The 14,382-nt window shown below is 43.3% G+C and overlaps 1 protein-coding gene across 13 annotated transcripts in view; it reads left to right on the forward strand.

Moving 5' to 3' along the window:
- Positions 1-14,118, forward strand: part of mtcl1 (microtubule crosslinking factor 1) — a 62,365-nt gene extending 48,247 nt beyond the window's left edge. For 4 of the 13 annotated variants that reach the window (XM_023965338.2, XM_078935303.1, XM_023965336.2 and 1 more), the window contains 4 exons: positions 448-765; positions 1,942-2,021; positions 2,427-3,981; positions 12,867-14,118. In XM_023965338.2, the coding sequence (XP_023821106.1) occupies positions 448-765; positions 1,942-2,021; positions 2,427-3,981; positions 12,867-13,082 (2,169 nt within the window). In that variant the 3' untranslated portion in view covers positions 13,083-14,118. Of the gene's footprint in view, positions 1-447; positions 766-1,941; positions 2,022-2,426; positions 3,982-4,151; positions 4,177-7,814; positions 7,873-12,866 lie in introns of all 13 variants that reach the window. The other 9 variants (XM_078935307.1, XM_023965339.2, XM_078935312.1 and 6 more) reach the window with 5 other exon arrangements.
- The last annotated feature ends 264 nt before the right edge of the window (positions 14,119-14,382 follow it).

A 14,382-nucleotide genomic window follows, 5' to 3' on the forward strand; every position in this document is an offset into this window, starting at 1 on the left:
CATGTGGCCCCTGGCCTTAGTTTGCCCTCTCCTGGTGTAGTGGTTAGCACCTTTGCGTCACAGTGAGAAAGCCATGCTTCAAATCCATCCTGGGACCTTTCTGTGTGGAATCTGCATGTCTCTCTCGTGCATGTGTGGGTTTTCTCCAGTCTGACATGTTCAGGTTGTACCCCACCGTCACCCAACTGCATATGGGATAGGCTCGAGCAGCCCTGTGACCTCAGAAACGGATTCAATGGATTCTGAAGGATGGATGGATGGAATCTCTTAAAAACAGTTAATCTGTTTTCATTAAGACATTAACACTCTGTGAAAGTAATAGGGTTTCTGATTGAAGGGCGGACAAATTCGTGTTAAAGCTTCAGTTTTGCATCTTTCCAAAACCTTTTCATTTCCAGTCCAATCGAACACCATGAAGAGGTTTTCTGTGTGTCACTTGTCATGTAGATGCAGAGGGAGCTGAACACCAAAGGAGGGGAGGGCCCTGACGTCAAAGATGGCAGCTCTGCCCACAGGGGGGTGTTCTCACCTCAGGAGAACTCTCCGAGATCCCCTCGAAGCCTCAGAACCTCCACTACCGCTCCCCCCACGCGCTCCCATTCCGACTCTGACGCCACCCTGGAGGAGCAGGGGGCCGCCATGAGGCTCAAGGGCCCCACAGAAAACCTGTTTCTGGATGCTCTGTCCCTGGACCCCCTTAGCTGTCTGGAAGTCCCTCCACCCTCCAGGCTGGAAGCAGAAAAGAGGTTCCCCTGCATGAAGGAGGTAAAAGAAGTCATCTTTATCAATTCCTTTCCTCCAAACCAGGTCCAGATGACCCCACTCCCTAACGTTAACGTGCCAACGTTGGGAGTGGGGTCATCTGGACCCCACAAGACAGCACAAGGGTTAAACTCTTTCATGCTATCTGTCTGCTCGGCTGTCAGACAGGACAAGTTATTTAAAAATTGATATTACTGTGAAGTTAGATTTTGTTTTCAAGGAACAGTAAAGGTACGGTCACAAACACAACTGCCACCACGTGATGTGGATGCATTTGCAGAATCTTCAAGATTAGACGCCCGATTTGTCTTGTAAAAATTGTCGGCCTGGTCATGAATCTAGACGGCGGCCATCAAGCATCAGTCATTAAAAGAACGGCAGCCATAGGGCAGTGACAGCTGGATTGCGAGCTCTGATTGGAGGATGTGTACATGTCTGCAGATGGCAGACGTCCATATTAAGTGCCACCAGCTGCCCAGTAGCTCGTTATAAAAAGCGGGCCGTTCTGCCCCGCTGGTCATTCGCAACTCACATTCTGAGCACACATTATAATTTTGTCAATTTGACATATTCACACATTTTTAGACAACATGCCTCCCAAGAAACCCAGCAAGGGCAAAGCCCTGCTCGAAAAACAATGTTCCAAGTGGTCCAACCACAGCAAGAGTCTTCATCGAACGAAGAGCATCAATGCCGTCTCCTCATATGCAGGACCCAAGGAGACGTCTGGTCATTGGTGGGCCCCCAGCCCATGTCTGCAGCTCTTGTTTATGGAAAAATAAACTGCATCCACTGCTGCTTTGTGTTGTTTGGAACCAGAAACTGCAATGTTGTCCTTCATGGTCCACTATCTTGATTTAAAGTTGTCCTGGTGTCACTCCCCTCCATACTGCCCCATGTGGTGTGCTGAGGTTACCACAGACCTCCCCTAACAGCAGACATTTGGAATTTTGGATTGTTTTTAATGGCTGCTGAGGAAACAACTGCTAAATAGGTCTTTTTCAGAAACATAGCAAACCTGCATTCTGGCCTTTCGATGTTGTTTGTTGTAAAATAAAAAAATCTTTGATTCAAGGCATAAAAGGTGTATTTTAAAGAGAATTATAGTTTCGTTTGCATTTATCAATTTAATTCATTTTCTGCTATTACCGCCTCCATGTTTACCTTTGCTTCTTTTAGGCCCTGAATGAGATTTCAGAGCGAGAAGAATCTGCTGCCTCCCCAGAGGAGGAGATGAGAGAAGGAGGGAGTCTGCTCAGGTAATTTCTTGAAGAAGTTGATCTGAGTTCAAAAGCACGTCAGCGATAAATGTGTCACAAGAACGATCTGCATTTGTGGTGGCTCTCTGACGCACACACCAACACACACACACACACAGACATGAGTCTCCGGAGAGATCAACTGCTGATTCTCTTTAGTGTTACTTGAAGTGATGGGGGGGGGGGGGGGTACTTTGTAGTTTCCTTTAAAAGCAGGATAGAGATGGAGATCTCTTTGCCGATAAATAATTCAGTAGGTTTCAAGCAACAAAAAGCTCTGAGTTGTTTTGATAAATAAAATCTGGCACATTTTAGTAGTTTTATTTTATGTTGTTGCAGTTAAACTGAAATATTTTCTAGCTTGCCATCTGACATCAACCATGGCTGTGTTGGTTTTGTGTCCAGGGCCAAGTCTGTGTGCTCCATGAGCGACTTTCAGCGGCTGATGGACAGCTCGCCGTTCCTCCCTGACAAGACGCACCAGGGTGATTACGGCCAAGACGACGCCACTCCTCCTCTTTCTCCAGATGACCTGAAGTACATCGAGGAGTTCAACAACAAGGGCTGGGACTTCCCTGTGTCCACTCCGGTGACGCATCCAATCCGAGAAGTGTGGACAGATACGTCTGCAGAGGTCAAAGAAGGGGAACCCAATCCATTCCAGCCACCCTCTTGGTTCCTCACCACCACCGCCACCTTGACCACCAGCACCCTGAGCAGTCCCGAGCACTGCCACAAGTCCCCACTCAGGGGCAACGGAACTGGGGCAGCAGATGTAGGTGTGGAGCACTTTGGGCTTCACATGCTCCACAGCCCTACTAGACATGTGGCAGCAGAGCGCGGCACTGCCCAAGACCCCGATTCTTTAAACGCCAAGGGGAGCAAAGGCAGGGCTGAGGGTGAGGCTGGGGTGGCAGCCGGCACGTCCGATGAGGTGTTCAGCGGCGTGCGGTGGCCCTGCATCCTGGAGGGCGGGGGGCTAAGGACTCCTCAAAGTCAGACCCCTGTGTGTCCCACAGTGGGTTTTGCGTCTTCTCTGGAGCTTGAGCTCGCCAAAAATTTGAGCGATGACATGAAGGAGGTGGCCATCTCCGTCAGGAACGCCATCCGCTCTCCTCAGGGACCTGCAGTCCGCGACATCGCCTGCCAGACCAACGGGTTGACCACACGGGGCACACAGACCACCCAGACCATCAACGTGGGTCTGCAGACGGACCTGCTCCGGAACTTGACCAGCAGTCCCCACCGTTGCCTCACACCGAAAGCAGGAAGCACACCCATCTCCTCCCCGTCACGTGGCACAAGGAAGGTTCAGTACTCCCCCGTGGTGCAGAGCAAGTTTGATCGTCCCTGCTGCTCGCCAAAGTACGGCTCGCCCAAGCTTCAGCGGAAACCATCCATACCCGGGAAAGCCGAACTCCAAAACAACAGCCGCATCCCGACCCCCACCACGCCTCAGAAGGGCAACAGTGAGTCAGCATGGGCGCGCTCCACCACAACCCGGGACAGCCCCGTGCACACCACCATCAACGACGGCCTCTCCAGCCTCTTCAACATCATCGACCACACCCCCGTGTCCTACGACTCCATGCAGAAGTTCAATAAGTCTCCGAGTCGCTCCCACCCCACGCCACCCCCCACCACAGAGCTCAGCCCCGCTCACAGGGCCCTCGCTGCCGACTCCAGGAGTGGGCACGAGTGCCAGCGGGCCGCTCGGGGGCGCTCCCCCAGCCCCGTGCAGCTGATCGTGGAGACGCAGGGTGACAAAAACCCAGAGGTGGTGACCATCCGGCAGGACCTGTCAGCCCCCCCAGGCTACACCCTGGCTGAAAACGCAGCCCGCATCCTCAACAAGAAACTGCAGGAGCAGAACTGTAGGGAGGAGAGGCGGCTGCAGGCAGGGCAGAGCAGCCACGGCAGGCAGGCGGACTCTGACAGAGGACAGCCTGGATGTATGGAGGTAAATATACAGACTCACTGGATTCTCTCCGTCATCTTTCATTTGATCTGGCCTCCATGTTTATGACTGGCCTTGGAGTTCCCTTTAATATTCAAAGACAAACATTGTTGCATCTGTCTCTCATGGTAAAATGATGACTTGTACTGAAATCTTAATGTTTTTTTTCCCAGATGGAAAGCACTGACTGATTCAATGGTAATGCTGAAATATTTACCTCTGCTCTCCAGCTCTTATCTTCCTACCTCTGCTGTGCAGAGACACACTCTGAACTTCCTTCTCGACCACATTTTGTCTTTTCTAATCCCTGTGCTTCAATCGCTGCTGAAGTCTGACTGAAATCTGGTTTACATATCTGATAACGGGAAGGAAGTGACAACATGCAGGATCAAGAAAAATAAAGTCTGTAAAGCAAGAACTGTGTTAAAAGCAAACCTGAAAGTGGCTGCAGTTCTTTCAATGGGGGCTGGTGTCAATAGAAAGCAATTAGCCTTTGACTCCTTATGATCAGAAGTCCAGTTTTACACCAAAAATAAACACATCTGCAGTCTGGTTTTAAAAATCTATTAGAAGTCTCTTGCTTCATTTTTTATTCTTGACATCTGTGATTTTTTTTAAATATATTTATATATACTTGTATACACTTTTTGCCCCAGAACTTTTTGGGCCATTCTCTGTAAACCCTAGAGATGGTTGTGGGTGAAAATCCCCGTAGATCATCAGTTTCTGAAATCCTCAGACCAACCTGTGTGGCACCGACAACCACGCCACGTTCAAAGTCACTTTCTTCCTTGTTCTGATGCTCGGTTTGAACTGGACCACGTCTACATGCATTAAGTTGCTACCATGTGATTGGCTGATTAGAAATTTGCAGTAACAAGAAGTTTTACATCTGTGCCTAATAAAGTGGTCAGTGAGAGTACATCAGCTGTTTGGAGTTTTACAGCTGAAATTTGTTCAATATTAGGGGTGTGTTTCTTTGATTGGCAGGTGGGTGGACTGAACAAAAAAGTCTCACTTTACTCTGACCCAAACAATCGTCTATATTTGGATTGTTGTTGAGTTTCCTCTTTATACCACTCAGCAGCCTCAGCAGCTCACTTTACTCCAGTCAAAGTGACCCACCTCAGGCTTTGTTAGCAGAATCATGCGGGTGACAGCAGATCATCAGTGCAGTACGGACATTATGTGTCTGTGGTATAACTCTATATGTACGAGTGTACAATGGCAAACTAACAACAGAAATAATCTTTTGGTTTACTCTCAGTTTGGGATCATAGTTGTGCTCCAAAAGGGGGCGGGACTTTTGCTTAACATGTGACCTTCAATTCCTCAGCTCAAGAACAGCAAACTGAGCATGCTCTGACAACTGTCAGTCATGTTTTGCATTGTCTCAGTTTGCTGTTCTTTATACAACTGCAGAACTGGAAGCAAAGTGACCAGATTAGACTCGTTTGAGATGATTGTTTCTGATATTAGTGTTTCTTGCTTAAAGACAGAGTATAAACACACAAACGCGGTAGCAGAAAGAACACATAACATCCCTGACTGTAGACACCAGGTTAGGAAAAAGGTTAAAATTCACAATTAAATCTTGTTGAAACCCTTTTATCTTGATCCTAAAGCACAAATATACAATTTCAATCAAATAATAGGGAATGAGCAGATGTCTATTCTGGGGTTGACAGCATGCGGTTCTTTCATCCTTTTGCTGCAGCTCTCTGTGGTTTTGTAAAATAACTATTATGTTCTAAGATTGTCGTGGTGGCTTTAACACCATCGGGATGTGCGAGCGTGTAGGAGGAAGAGTTGATGATGATGAGACAAGCCTTGTTAATGATCTCATTGGTGGATCTCATCTAAGCTTCTCGTCCGTACTCATACGGTCGATGCTTCAGATGTAATGAACTCAATCGTTTGTCTTTGTTCAGTTTTATGTGGCACTTAGGCACAAAAGCAGAAGAATAGTTCTTTAGTTTCCATTGATGTTCATTCATGAAGCCAACAGAAATGATTAGAATTTATTCATTCATAATCATGTCAGGGTTGGATTCATCTCAAGAAAACAGAAAAGAAGCAAGAACAGAAAAATGTGGACATTTTTACAAGAAGCAGCCTTCAGAAAGAAAACACAAACTGATGCGTGTTTAGTGTGAACATAATATATCTTAGTCGTGAATTCAACTAGACCAGTATGTTTTACCTACGTTTAATAACAAAGTAAAATAAATCGGATATTTTGTTTCGCCAAGGGCGTCAAACTAGCTAGGACCACCTCTGAAGACGGTACCTGTTGAATGGGGTTGAATGAGAAGTGAATAACGATGGAAAACTTAAAAAACGAGTGAAATGATCCCGTTCACTGGAATCACCGGGTTTTCCAAAGGATGTTGCAGCTCCCCGTGTTTGACTTTCTGTGGTCCAAATGGCTCTTTGAGTGGTAAAGAGTGCCGACCACTGATCTATAATGTACGACCCTTACACTACATACACACCACACAACAAAGAAAGCACTTTTAAGTACAGGCTTTTAGCATATGGTGTTCACTCTTATTGTTTACCAGCTCATGTCCCCCTCCTCAGCTCCACAGCTCTATTCCAATAAATGAAAGACTTGGTATGGTAGAATTCCAGGCGACCACAAACTGCACTTATTAAGTTATCCTCCATGGTCAATGTTCAAACGCTTCTGTGAACACATCACTGCTAAATCCGAGTCCCTGATTGGTCAAAGTTTAACTTTCAACGCGCGTTTTGTGCTTGGTGCCTGAAAGTGGTCGTAAAAACTTGAGTAGCAACGCGTGACCCCCGAGAGTTTTGAACGTGGAAGCCAGAAATGCGTGTTTAGGTGTGTTTACGTTAACTTTTTATTGAAAGTGGTCGTTTGAACACACGTTGGCGTGTTCAGAGTGAACATTGCTTCAACGTGGCTGCAGCTGATTTTTGAAAATAAAAGTCAGAATTTCTTGAAATAGGGTTTTTTTTTAACCAACTTTTGACTCGATATGACAAAAACGATCTAAAATAATAAAATACAGTCTGAGTGATTTAACTGCATGATGGCTATAGAATCAAGTTTACCTCAAAACAGTGTATTTTTTTTGCATGCTGTTCAATATTCCTATATTTCCAGGCATGTTTTAGGCTCTGGATTGATAATTTCATGTAGAATTTCAGCATTCACCACCCAAAACAATTTTAAATGAAAATTTTAAACAGATTTAACTGAGTTTTACTTCATTTATTTGTTTGAAAGGAGAAGGTGGGTGACAAACAGACAAAAATCTACAGTATATGAAAGGACAGAAGAAACGTGTGTGTTGGAACACAGGCGTTTATTTCATGAGGTCGTTCATCTGTGATGTAATTTAAACAGAATCAACAGTTCATCGTAGCAAAACAATCATCGTGTAAATTCATCACTAGCCTTCAGATCACAGACTAAACTGTGTAATACAGATGATTGACAATATCAGTAAATCTTAAAATCTTAAATTAAGGTTCTTTGCCTCCTCGCCCAGCCCTCTCCTGACCTCCCATCCTGATGGTCAGATTATCTCTGATGCTCTTCAGCACACAGCTGAGCTTCTACATGAAGGTTCTGCTTCTATCAAGATGTGAATGAACAGCTGTTTGCTGCTTTCTGTGCTTATCAGGCTGAACCTTTTGTTTCTGCTTTCAGTGGAACAAACGTACCATGTATCTCCGACTGGCTTCTGCTCGCCTGTTAACCTTTCCCGCTTTATATTTTTCCTCCCCTCTCCCACCTCCTCTGGGCTTCATGTCTCCGTTCTCCTCCTCCTCCTCCTCCCTCCTGCTGCTGTGCTCTGATCCAGAACCACACTGTCATACTAACCACTCCCTGGGGGCTCTAACTCTGCCCGTCTCCACGATGTAAGTTCCTCTTCCTCCTCTTCCTCCTTTGGTGGTGGGTTAACCAACCACAGGACCTTTCACCTCCTGCCTGCAGACCCTCTACACACACACCCTCCTCTTCATCAGTGCATGCTTGGCAGGTCAGGACATTGGTGTGGTGTCCAAAGTGGTGCAGGGGTCCCACATCTGTCCCTTGGTGTGAATAGATGCATGCTACTTCTTTAACTGGACCATTAAGTATTTTCTGTGGGACCATATCAGTGGTTTTGCATGCAGTGGTTGTCCATTAATCATTACTCAAATGTTGGAATAGATACTACAAAGTTAGAGTTTTGAAAAACCTCAAACCAGAAATGTTGGTACAGTATGAAAACCTAAAAGAAAAGGACAAGATTTAGCTTTCCAAAATTTTCATTCTTTTATAAAAATATGTTGTGTTTTCACACTTGTAGCTGATTTCAAATGAAGTTGGGACAGCTGAACTTTATTAACATAATAAGATTCGAGCAGTTTTCTTTTATAAATGAAAGGCCTTAAATGGCTGCTGCTTGATAAATCCTGTTGACTTAACTCTTGGAAATGCAAATCCCTCAAACCAAACAAGATATTTCTCTTTTAATATAAATATGCAATTGTATTTTTTACGAGTATTTAATTTCAACTGATATTTTATTCAGCAGTTAGAAAGAAAAGAATCTAGGATCTGCTAAATGTTCGTTCTTTTTAAAGACGGCCTGTTTCAAAGGATGCTGCAGGTCAAAGTCCCTGATCTTTTATAAAACAGATTTTTCACATTTCTCACCCAAATCATGATGTTTTCTTTGTCTTTACTTTTGTGGAATGTGTGTAAAATGCAGAAATCACTTAAATACTCCGTAACTCTTTTCATTTTCATTGGTATTTTCACTAACCGATCTCTAACCAATCCTTCATTTTATTTTGCTTTTTCCATACTTTTCTTCCATATTTCTGGATGCCGTTTTACACGATCAGATTTTAGTTAAATGTGGCATTTTTACAAAAAACAAAGCATTGACACAACAAATGATTTCCGTAGTAGCAGACCTGTCGTCAATATTTTTGTCCAATTATGTAAATGACAGGACGCCGTTCTTGAAAGATGACTTATTCTGAATGAAAACATAGTGCCAAACAGTCTCTTATGAACAAACTTGGAGAGTTTGATGTAATAGAAATGCACTGCACAGTGACAAGTAAAGCAAACTGTCATCAGCATAGCAGAAAACATCTATGCCTTCCTACCCAGCAGTGTAAACTCATAAAAACATGTTTAAAATGAAAAGTATGGAACCAATCACAGAGCCCTGTGGTACACCATGACTGTGGCACATACAGGTGACAACATTTTTGCTGCTCAGTACTTCTGCATAAAAAAGTAAAGATTGTCAGCTATTGACAGTTTTTTAAGTATTGTCAAACAAATGATAAATTCAGTAAATCAGTGTAAAAGCTCTGATACCAAATACTGTATGCATTTCTGGTTTGGTTTGTGATATAAATCTGTATTCTGAAATTTATGTATTTAAAATATATTTATATGTTGAATAGTATAATCGCATAAATCAATAAACCAGTGTTGTCAATAATAGAGATTATGATTGATTGCGCAAAATCCCTGCTATGGTCCCGGCAGCTCCTGTGACTCATCAGGTAATGTCGTGATTTTTTGTCCTGCTGCATCTTAATGTCACAGCTGTGCAACGACTCGGCGTCACCAACATTCATTCACGTGTTTGCGTTGCAGATTCCTCTAACATTCTGTTTCAGGTTCACCTCTTTACGTCACCATTTCTGTAACCAGATGATGTACTGTTTTCCTCTGTTTCCCTCTTAAACAGAGCTGTTTGTCAGTAGAGACCTGAATTTTTTCCATCACCATTCTTTCATTTCTCTCACTAACGAGTTCTCTGAAGACTAACGTCAGAAGTCAACGCTAACACGCTTCCCTCACCTCTCACTCGTTTGCAGATTTTCATTCTATTTAACTGATTCTCCTGATACACTTTGCATGTTCAAAGGAAAATGTCACCTTTAGGTAAACAGCTGTCATTTCATATTGTGACAGGGTGTTCTTGATGTTGGGAAATAAAAACACTATTAAAAATAGGATGACACAGCCAGAAATGTAGAAAACAATAATGCGAGTTTATTGGTCCCAAGAGTTTTTGGGAGAGCAGCTTTGGTTGCAGTGGTGGTTTTGTTTGGGACCAATCCAATCCCATCTTCTAAATTTCTGCTTCAGCTCTAAAGCTGCCTTTTCAGAAATTACTTTGTGTCAAACCAAGTAGAGGGAAAAACCCCAAATATACAGCTTTGTTTGCATGTTATTGTCTTTGGAGTATTAATGGCACATGAAGAATCATAGAACATGGAAACGATAATGAAATATCTATGCCTTTTTATGTTTTGGTGAGAAAATGGAGAATTCAGATCAATGTTTTAACTTGACAGGAATATTCTACAGACAATGTTCACAAGTTCTAACATTTCTGTGAGTTTTCAATTTACATTTTAATTTTTGCTTTCAAAAAGAGATTGAGGATGGTCTTTCTGTTTTGCTCAGCATCCTATCAGAAACTGTTTTCCAGACTGTCTGAAGAGTTTGCATCCTTGGCTCCTGTTCTCTATTGCTTGAATTCTTCTGCAAATACAGCAATAAAAGAGATAAAAGAATAAAAAGCAAGTCAGAAAAAATTCGAGAAAGAAGAATGATTAAAAAACACACACACACATCTGTAAATAACTTTAACTTTAACGACACCTGTCCAAAGAAATGAGTCCCATGTGAGACGTCTTTGTTGGCCCACCATGTTGTTTATATTTAGAAAGGAAGTGTGTGGTACTTTTAACTATAAGAGAGCGTGTAAGCGTGTTCCTAACATGACCAAAGTATCAGCAGCTATGCTATAGCACAGACGTTATTCAGCGGCAATCTGAGGAATTTTCCTTTTCAGACAGAATTCGTTTGCACAGAAACTGAATGCAGATTTAGTTGTTTTGTTTTTGTTTTTGTCTTATGCATGCTGTTTGTGATGCCAGACAGAACAATTTGACCTGAAGAAAGTCCAGACTCTCACGGTCCTGTCTGTGGATGCAGGAGAGATCAACGCAAAGATGTCTCAATCAGTTCATTGTAATCTTTTGACTTTGTTTTGTTCCTGACGTTTTGAGGCTGCAGGAATATTTGTAACAGTTTATTCTCATAAAGGATGGTTTGGTGTATTCTACATTAAATTCGACAACTAAAGAAGCCAAATGAATAAAATGTAGACCCCCTTTGTTATAATTCTGGAAAGAGTTGGGCTTAAACAGAAAACTACAGCAAAACAAAAAATGAAAAGTCAATAAAGTACAACCGTATGCATGTGTCCCTCTTGATGATGAGTTTTTGCAGATTGATTGCAGAGCAATCTTGGCTCTTGTTTTTGTTATTTACAGCTAGTTATGTGTTTCTATAAAAGTTTATAATGTTTATTTTCTAAGCATCTAAATGTTTGATGGTGGATTCCTCCATTATAGCCGCTCCACAAACAAAATGCAGTTTCCTGTAGCAGCGTTTTTGTACCACCGTGCCGTTCCGATGGCTGCTGTATTGTTGCCTGGTCAGAGGGGTTTAAAGAACAGCCTCCCTTTGGAGAAGCTTTGTCTGTTTCCTCTGTGAATGAAATCCATCATCTGTTTCTATGAACACCTGATCAGAGCTTGCTGCAGGTAAACTGTCACGAGTGTTTGTCCTGCTCCCCCCCTGCAGCCAGGCTGCTAGGTATTTTTAGCAGAGTTGGGCTGTTGCATTGCTGTCAGTGTCCCCATCCATCCGCTAAAATGTGACGAGGCCTTTAGAAATCAGGCTGGGGGTGGGATTTTCACTCCATCACGTCCTAAAGTACCAGGAGATTTGTTCCCCAACTTTTGAAGTTATTCTCCTGCTGTTGAGGAGCTGGGTGTGTGCAGCTCAGATATCTACTGTACATAATTCTGTATCAGAAGCCATCAATATGGGAGCTCTGTGTTTAGAAATCTTCATTAAATAAACTGCAGCAGGGGAAGTCAACCCAAATGAACTTTTCATCAAAGTACTAATTAGGTTTAATAGGAACCTTTATGCTCCTGCTGCAGCCAAATATGATTTGTTTCATGAATAAAGCTTGTCCCATTTGAAAAAATGGTAACGACTACATCCTCTGATTGTTTTTTTAAGGGATGTGCGTCATGAGGTGGGCTGCAGCTCAAACATCTGCCTCAGTGCAGTTCCATACATAAAGTCCTTATGAGGAGTAAATCTGTTATTTTCAAACGTTCTTTAGCAGATTGCCAGTTCATTTGAGGTGCCTTTAACTCATCAGCTACAATAATTGAAGTAATCTGTGGGGAATGCAGATTTTGTTCTCTCTGATGCAACTCCATGGCTAAATTTAAACTCCAAAGGTTTAATCCAGAGGTTTTAAAAAAAGTGTAAAATCTAAGGGATGAGCAAATATTTTGCTGAATTTCTTTAAACTCTGTATTGTTTGGGGCATAAAACTAAACTTCCAATCAATCAGAATCCCCCTAATGAAGCTGGTCAGTCCTCAGAGGGTCATCTTACCAGGAGTTAAAGCACCAGGTTAACTAGAAATCTCCTTTAAAAAAAAAAAAAGTAATCTCCCTTAATCAAACAAAAATGAAAAAGCAACAAACTGTTCTATCTGAATTATTTCTGACTAAAATAGCTCTGAACAAAATGTTAACATCGTATTTTTAAAACAAGAAAGAGGAGCAGCTGTGACCACAACCTGCTGCCAAATGTCAAAGACGGTCAAACTTCAGCCTAACATTCTTTGTGAATCTGCAAATGTTCCCTATCTGATCTTTGAGGGCACATTCTTCCTCTTCAGCATCCTCATTCTGGGCTTGTTCCCTTTCCTGATCCTCCTCGGTCATCTTTCTCGGCCTTTGCTGTCCCTCCTGTGGCCACATGCCCTCCTCCCTCTCTGACAGCTCCTTGTCTTCAGCAGGACCTCCCTCGCTGTCCGGTGGCTCCACCCCTGGACTCCTGCTTCATGAGACCGGCCCGCCCCGCCAACCGCCGACCCCCCTCTCGCTGGGCCCCCCGCTCCCCCTCCCCCTCCTCCTCCTCCCTAAAGAGGGGTGAGACCATGAGAAGGAGGTTCACCTACCCACCACCAGGACGCCGGAAACCCATCTTGGAGGGTGAGGAGCCGGCCTGAGGACAAGTCCCCCTCCTCTACCTCGGTCTGAAAAGACCCGGGATCTCAGAATAAAGGGGTTCAAAAGGAGGGGGGGGGGGGTGGACCCTTCAAGTAGCACCAGCGGATCATTGAGGAACCAGAAGAACCTGGATTGTACTGTAAACTCACTGATATCAGAACACAAACGGACATTTCCACAAGAGGTGCCTCTGCATTCGAGTTCGTTTTCCCTCGTTTGTTTGTAAACAGATATGAGTTTAATGCATTTATGAAAATCAGCCACAAGTCTGGACTTTCTCCAGGTCAAAATGGCAACTCAGCTGCAGCAGATGGACTTTTTCTCTCATTTGTTGGAAGGCTGCAGCTCATTTCTCCCTGGTTTGTCTTGCAGTGGTTCAGTCCGGCTCTTTTGTAAGGAGCTTGTTCTTTGTTTAGGATTCAGTGTTTAAAGATTTTGTTTTAGGCTGAAGAAGAGGAACAGCCACACACATACATACACACACACACACACACACACACACACACACACAAGCAAATAATGAAAAAGCAGTTCTGCTTGGTCAGAATCACATGATGTCATTAATGAGATCTATTTCTATGTTGGGATGAATGTTGGGCTCGGTCTGCGTGTAGACGTCGGCTGACGACAACCTAAAGAACCTCATGCATATTTTCCAGGCAGGGGTTGGAATATCAGAAACGTGTTTGCATGCCTTTTCTGCAGTAGCACTTTAGTGCATGTACAGACGAGCTCTAGTCTTTTGTAGCCACTTATCGTGGCTGTGAGGGAAAAGTCCTCCTAAGGGAACTCTGTTTACCTGTTTCTTTGTTGTCAAATTATTTGCATCTACAAAAATGAGAACCGTTTTGAGTACTTATCGTCCTTTCAAGGCTGTCTTTGTTACCGTTGATGAAAAACTTTTTTTGGGGCAAGAAAATTGTGGAATTCAAACTATGAATGTTTAAAAAAAAAAGTCTATGTCAGAAATGTCTATCAATCTATAGTCTCCTGTAAATAGTAAATGGTAATAAAAGCAAATGTGTGTTTCCATGATTGTGTCTGGCGGAGCTTCCATGTCCAACAGCCCAGACGAAGACAGAGACCCGGAACTGCAGGATTACGCTGGATCGGGGACAGGAAGATGGAATTCTGGTCCTTCTTCATCAGTAACTCATGCATCCTCTTCCTCATGTTCTGAAGCCCTTTGAACAATAGAGAGGTTATTTAGATCACTGTTTACTCTATTTAAAGATCAGAAAGAAACCATATAAGGCACAGTTTTTTGTTTTGCAAACTCAACTAACAGGTCTTAAACCT

The sequence above is a fragment of the Oryzias latipes genome, chromosome 17, assembly GCF_053564925.1.
Source record: "Oryzias latipes strain Hd-rR chromosome 17, Olatipes_Hd-rR_3.1".
NCBI lineage: Eukaryota > Metazoa > Chordata > Actinopteri > Beloniformes > Adrianichthyidae > Oryzias > Oryzias latipes.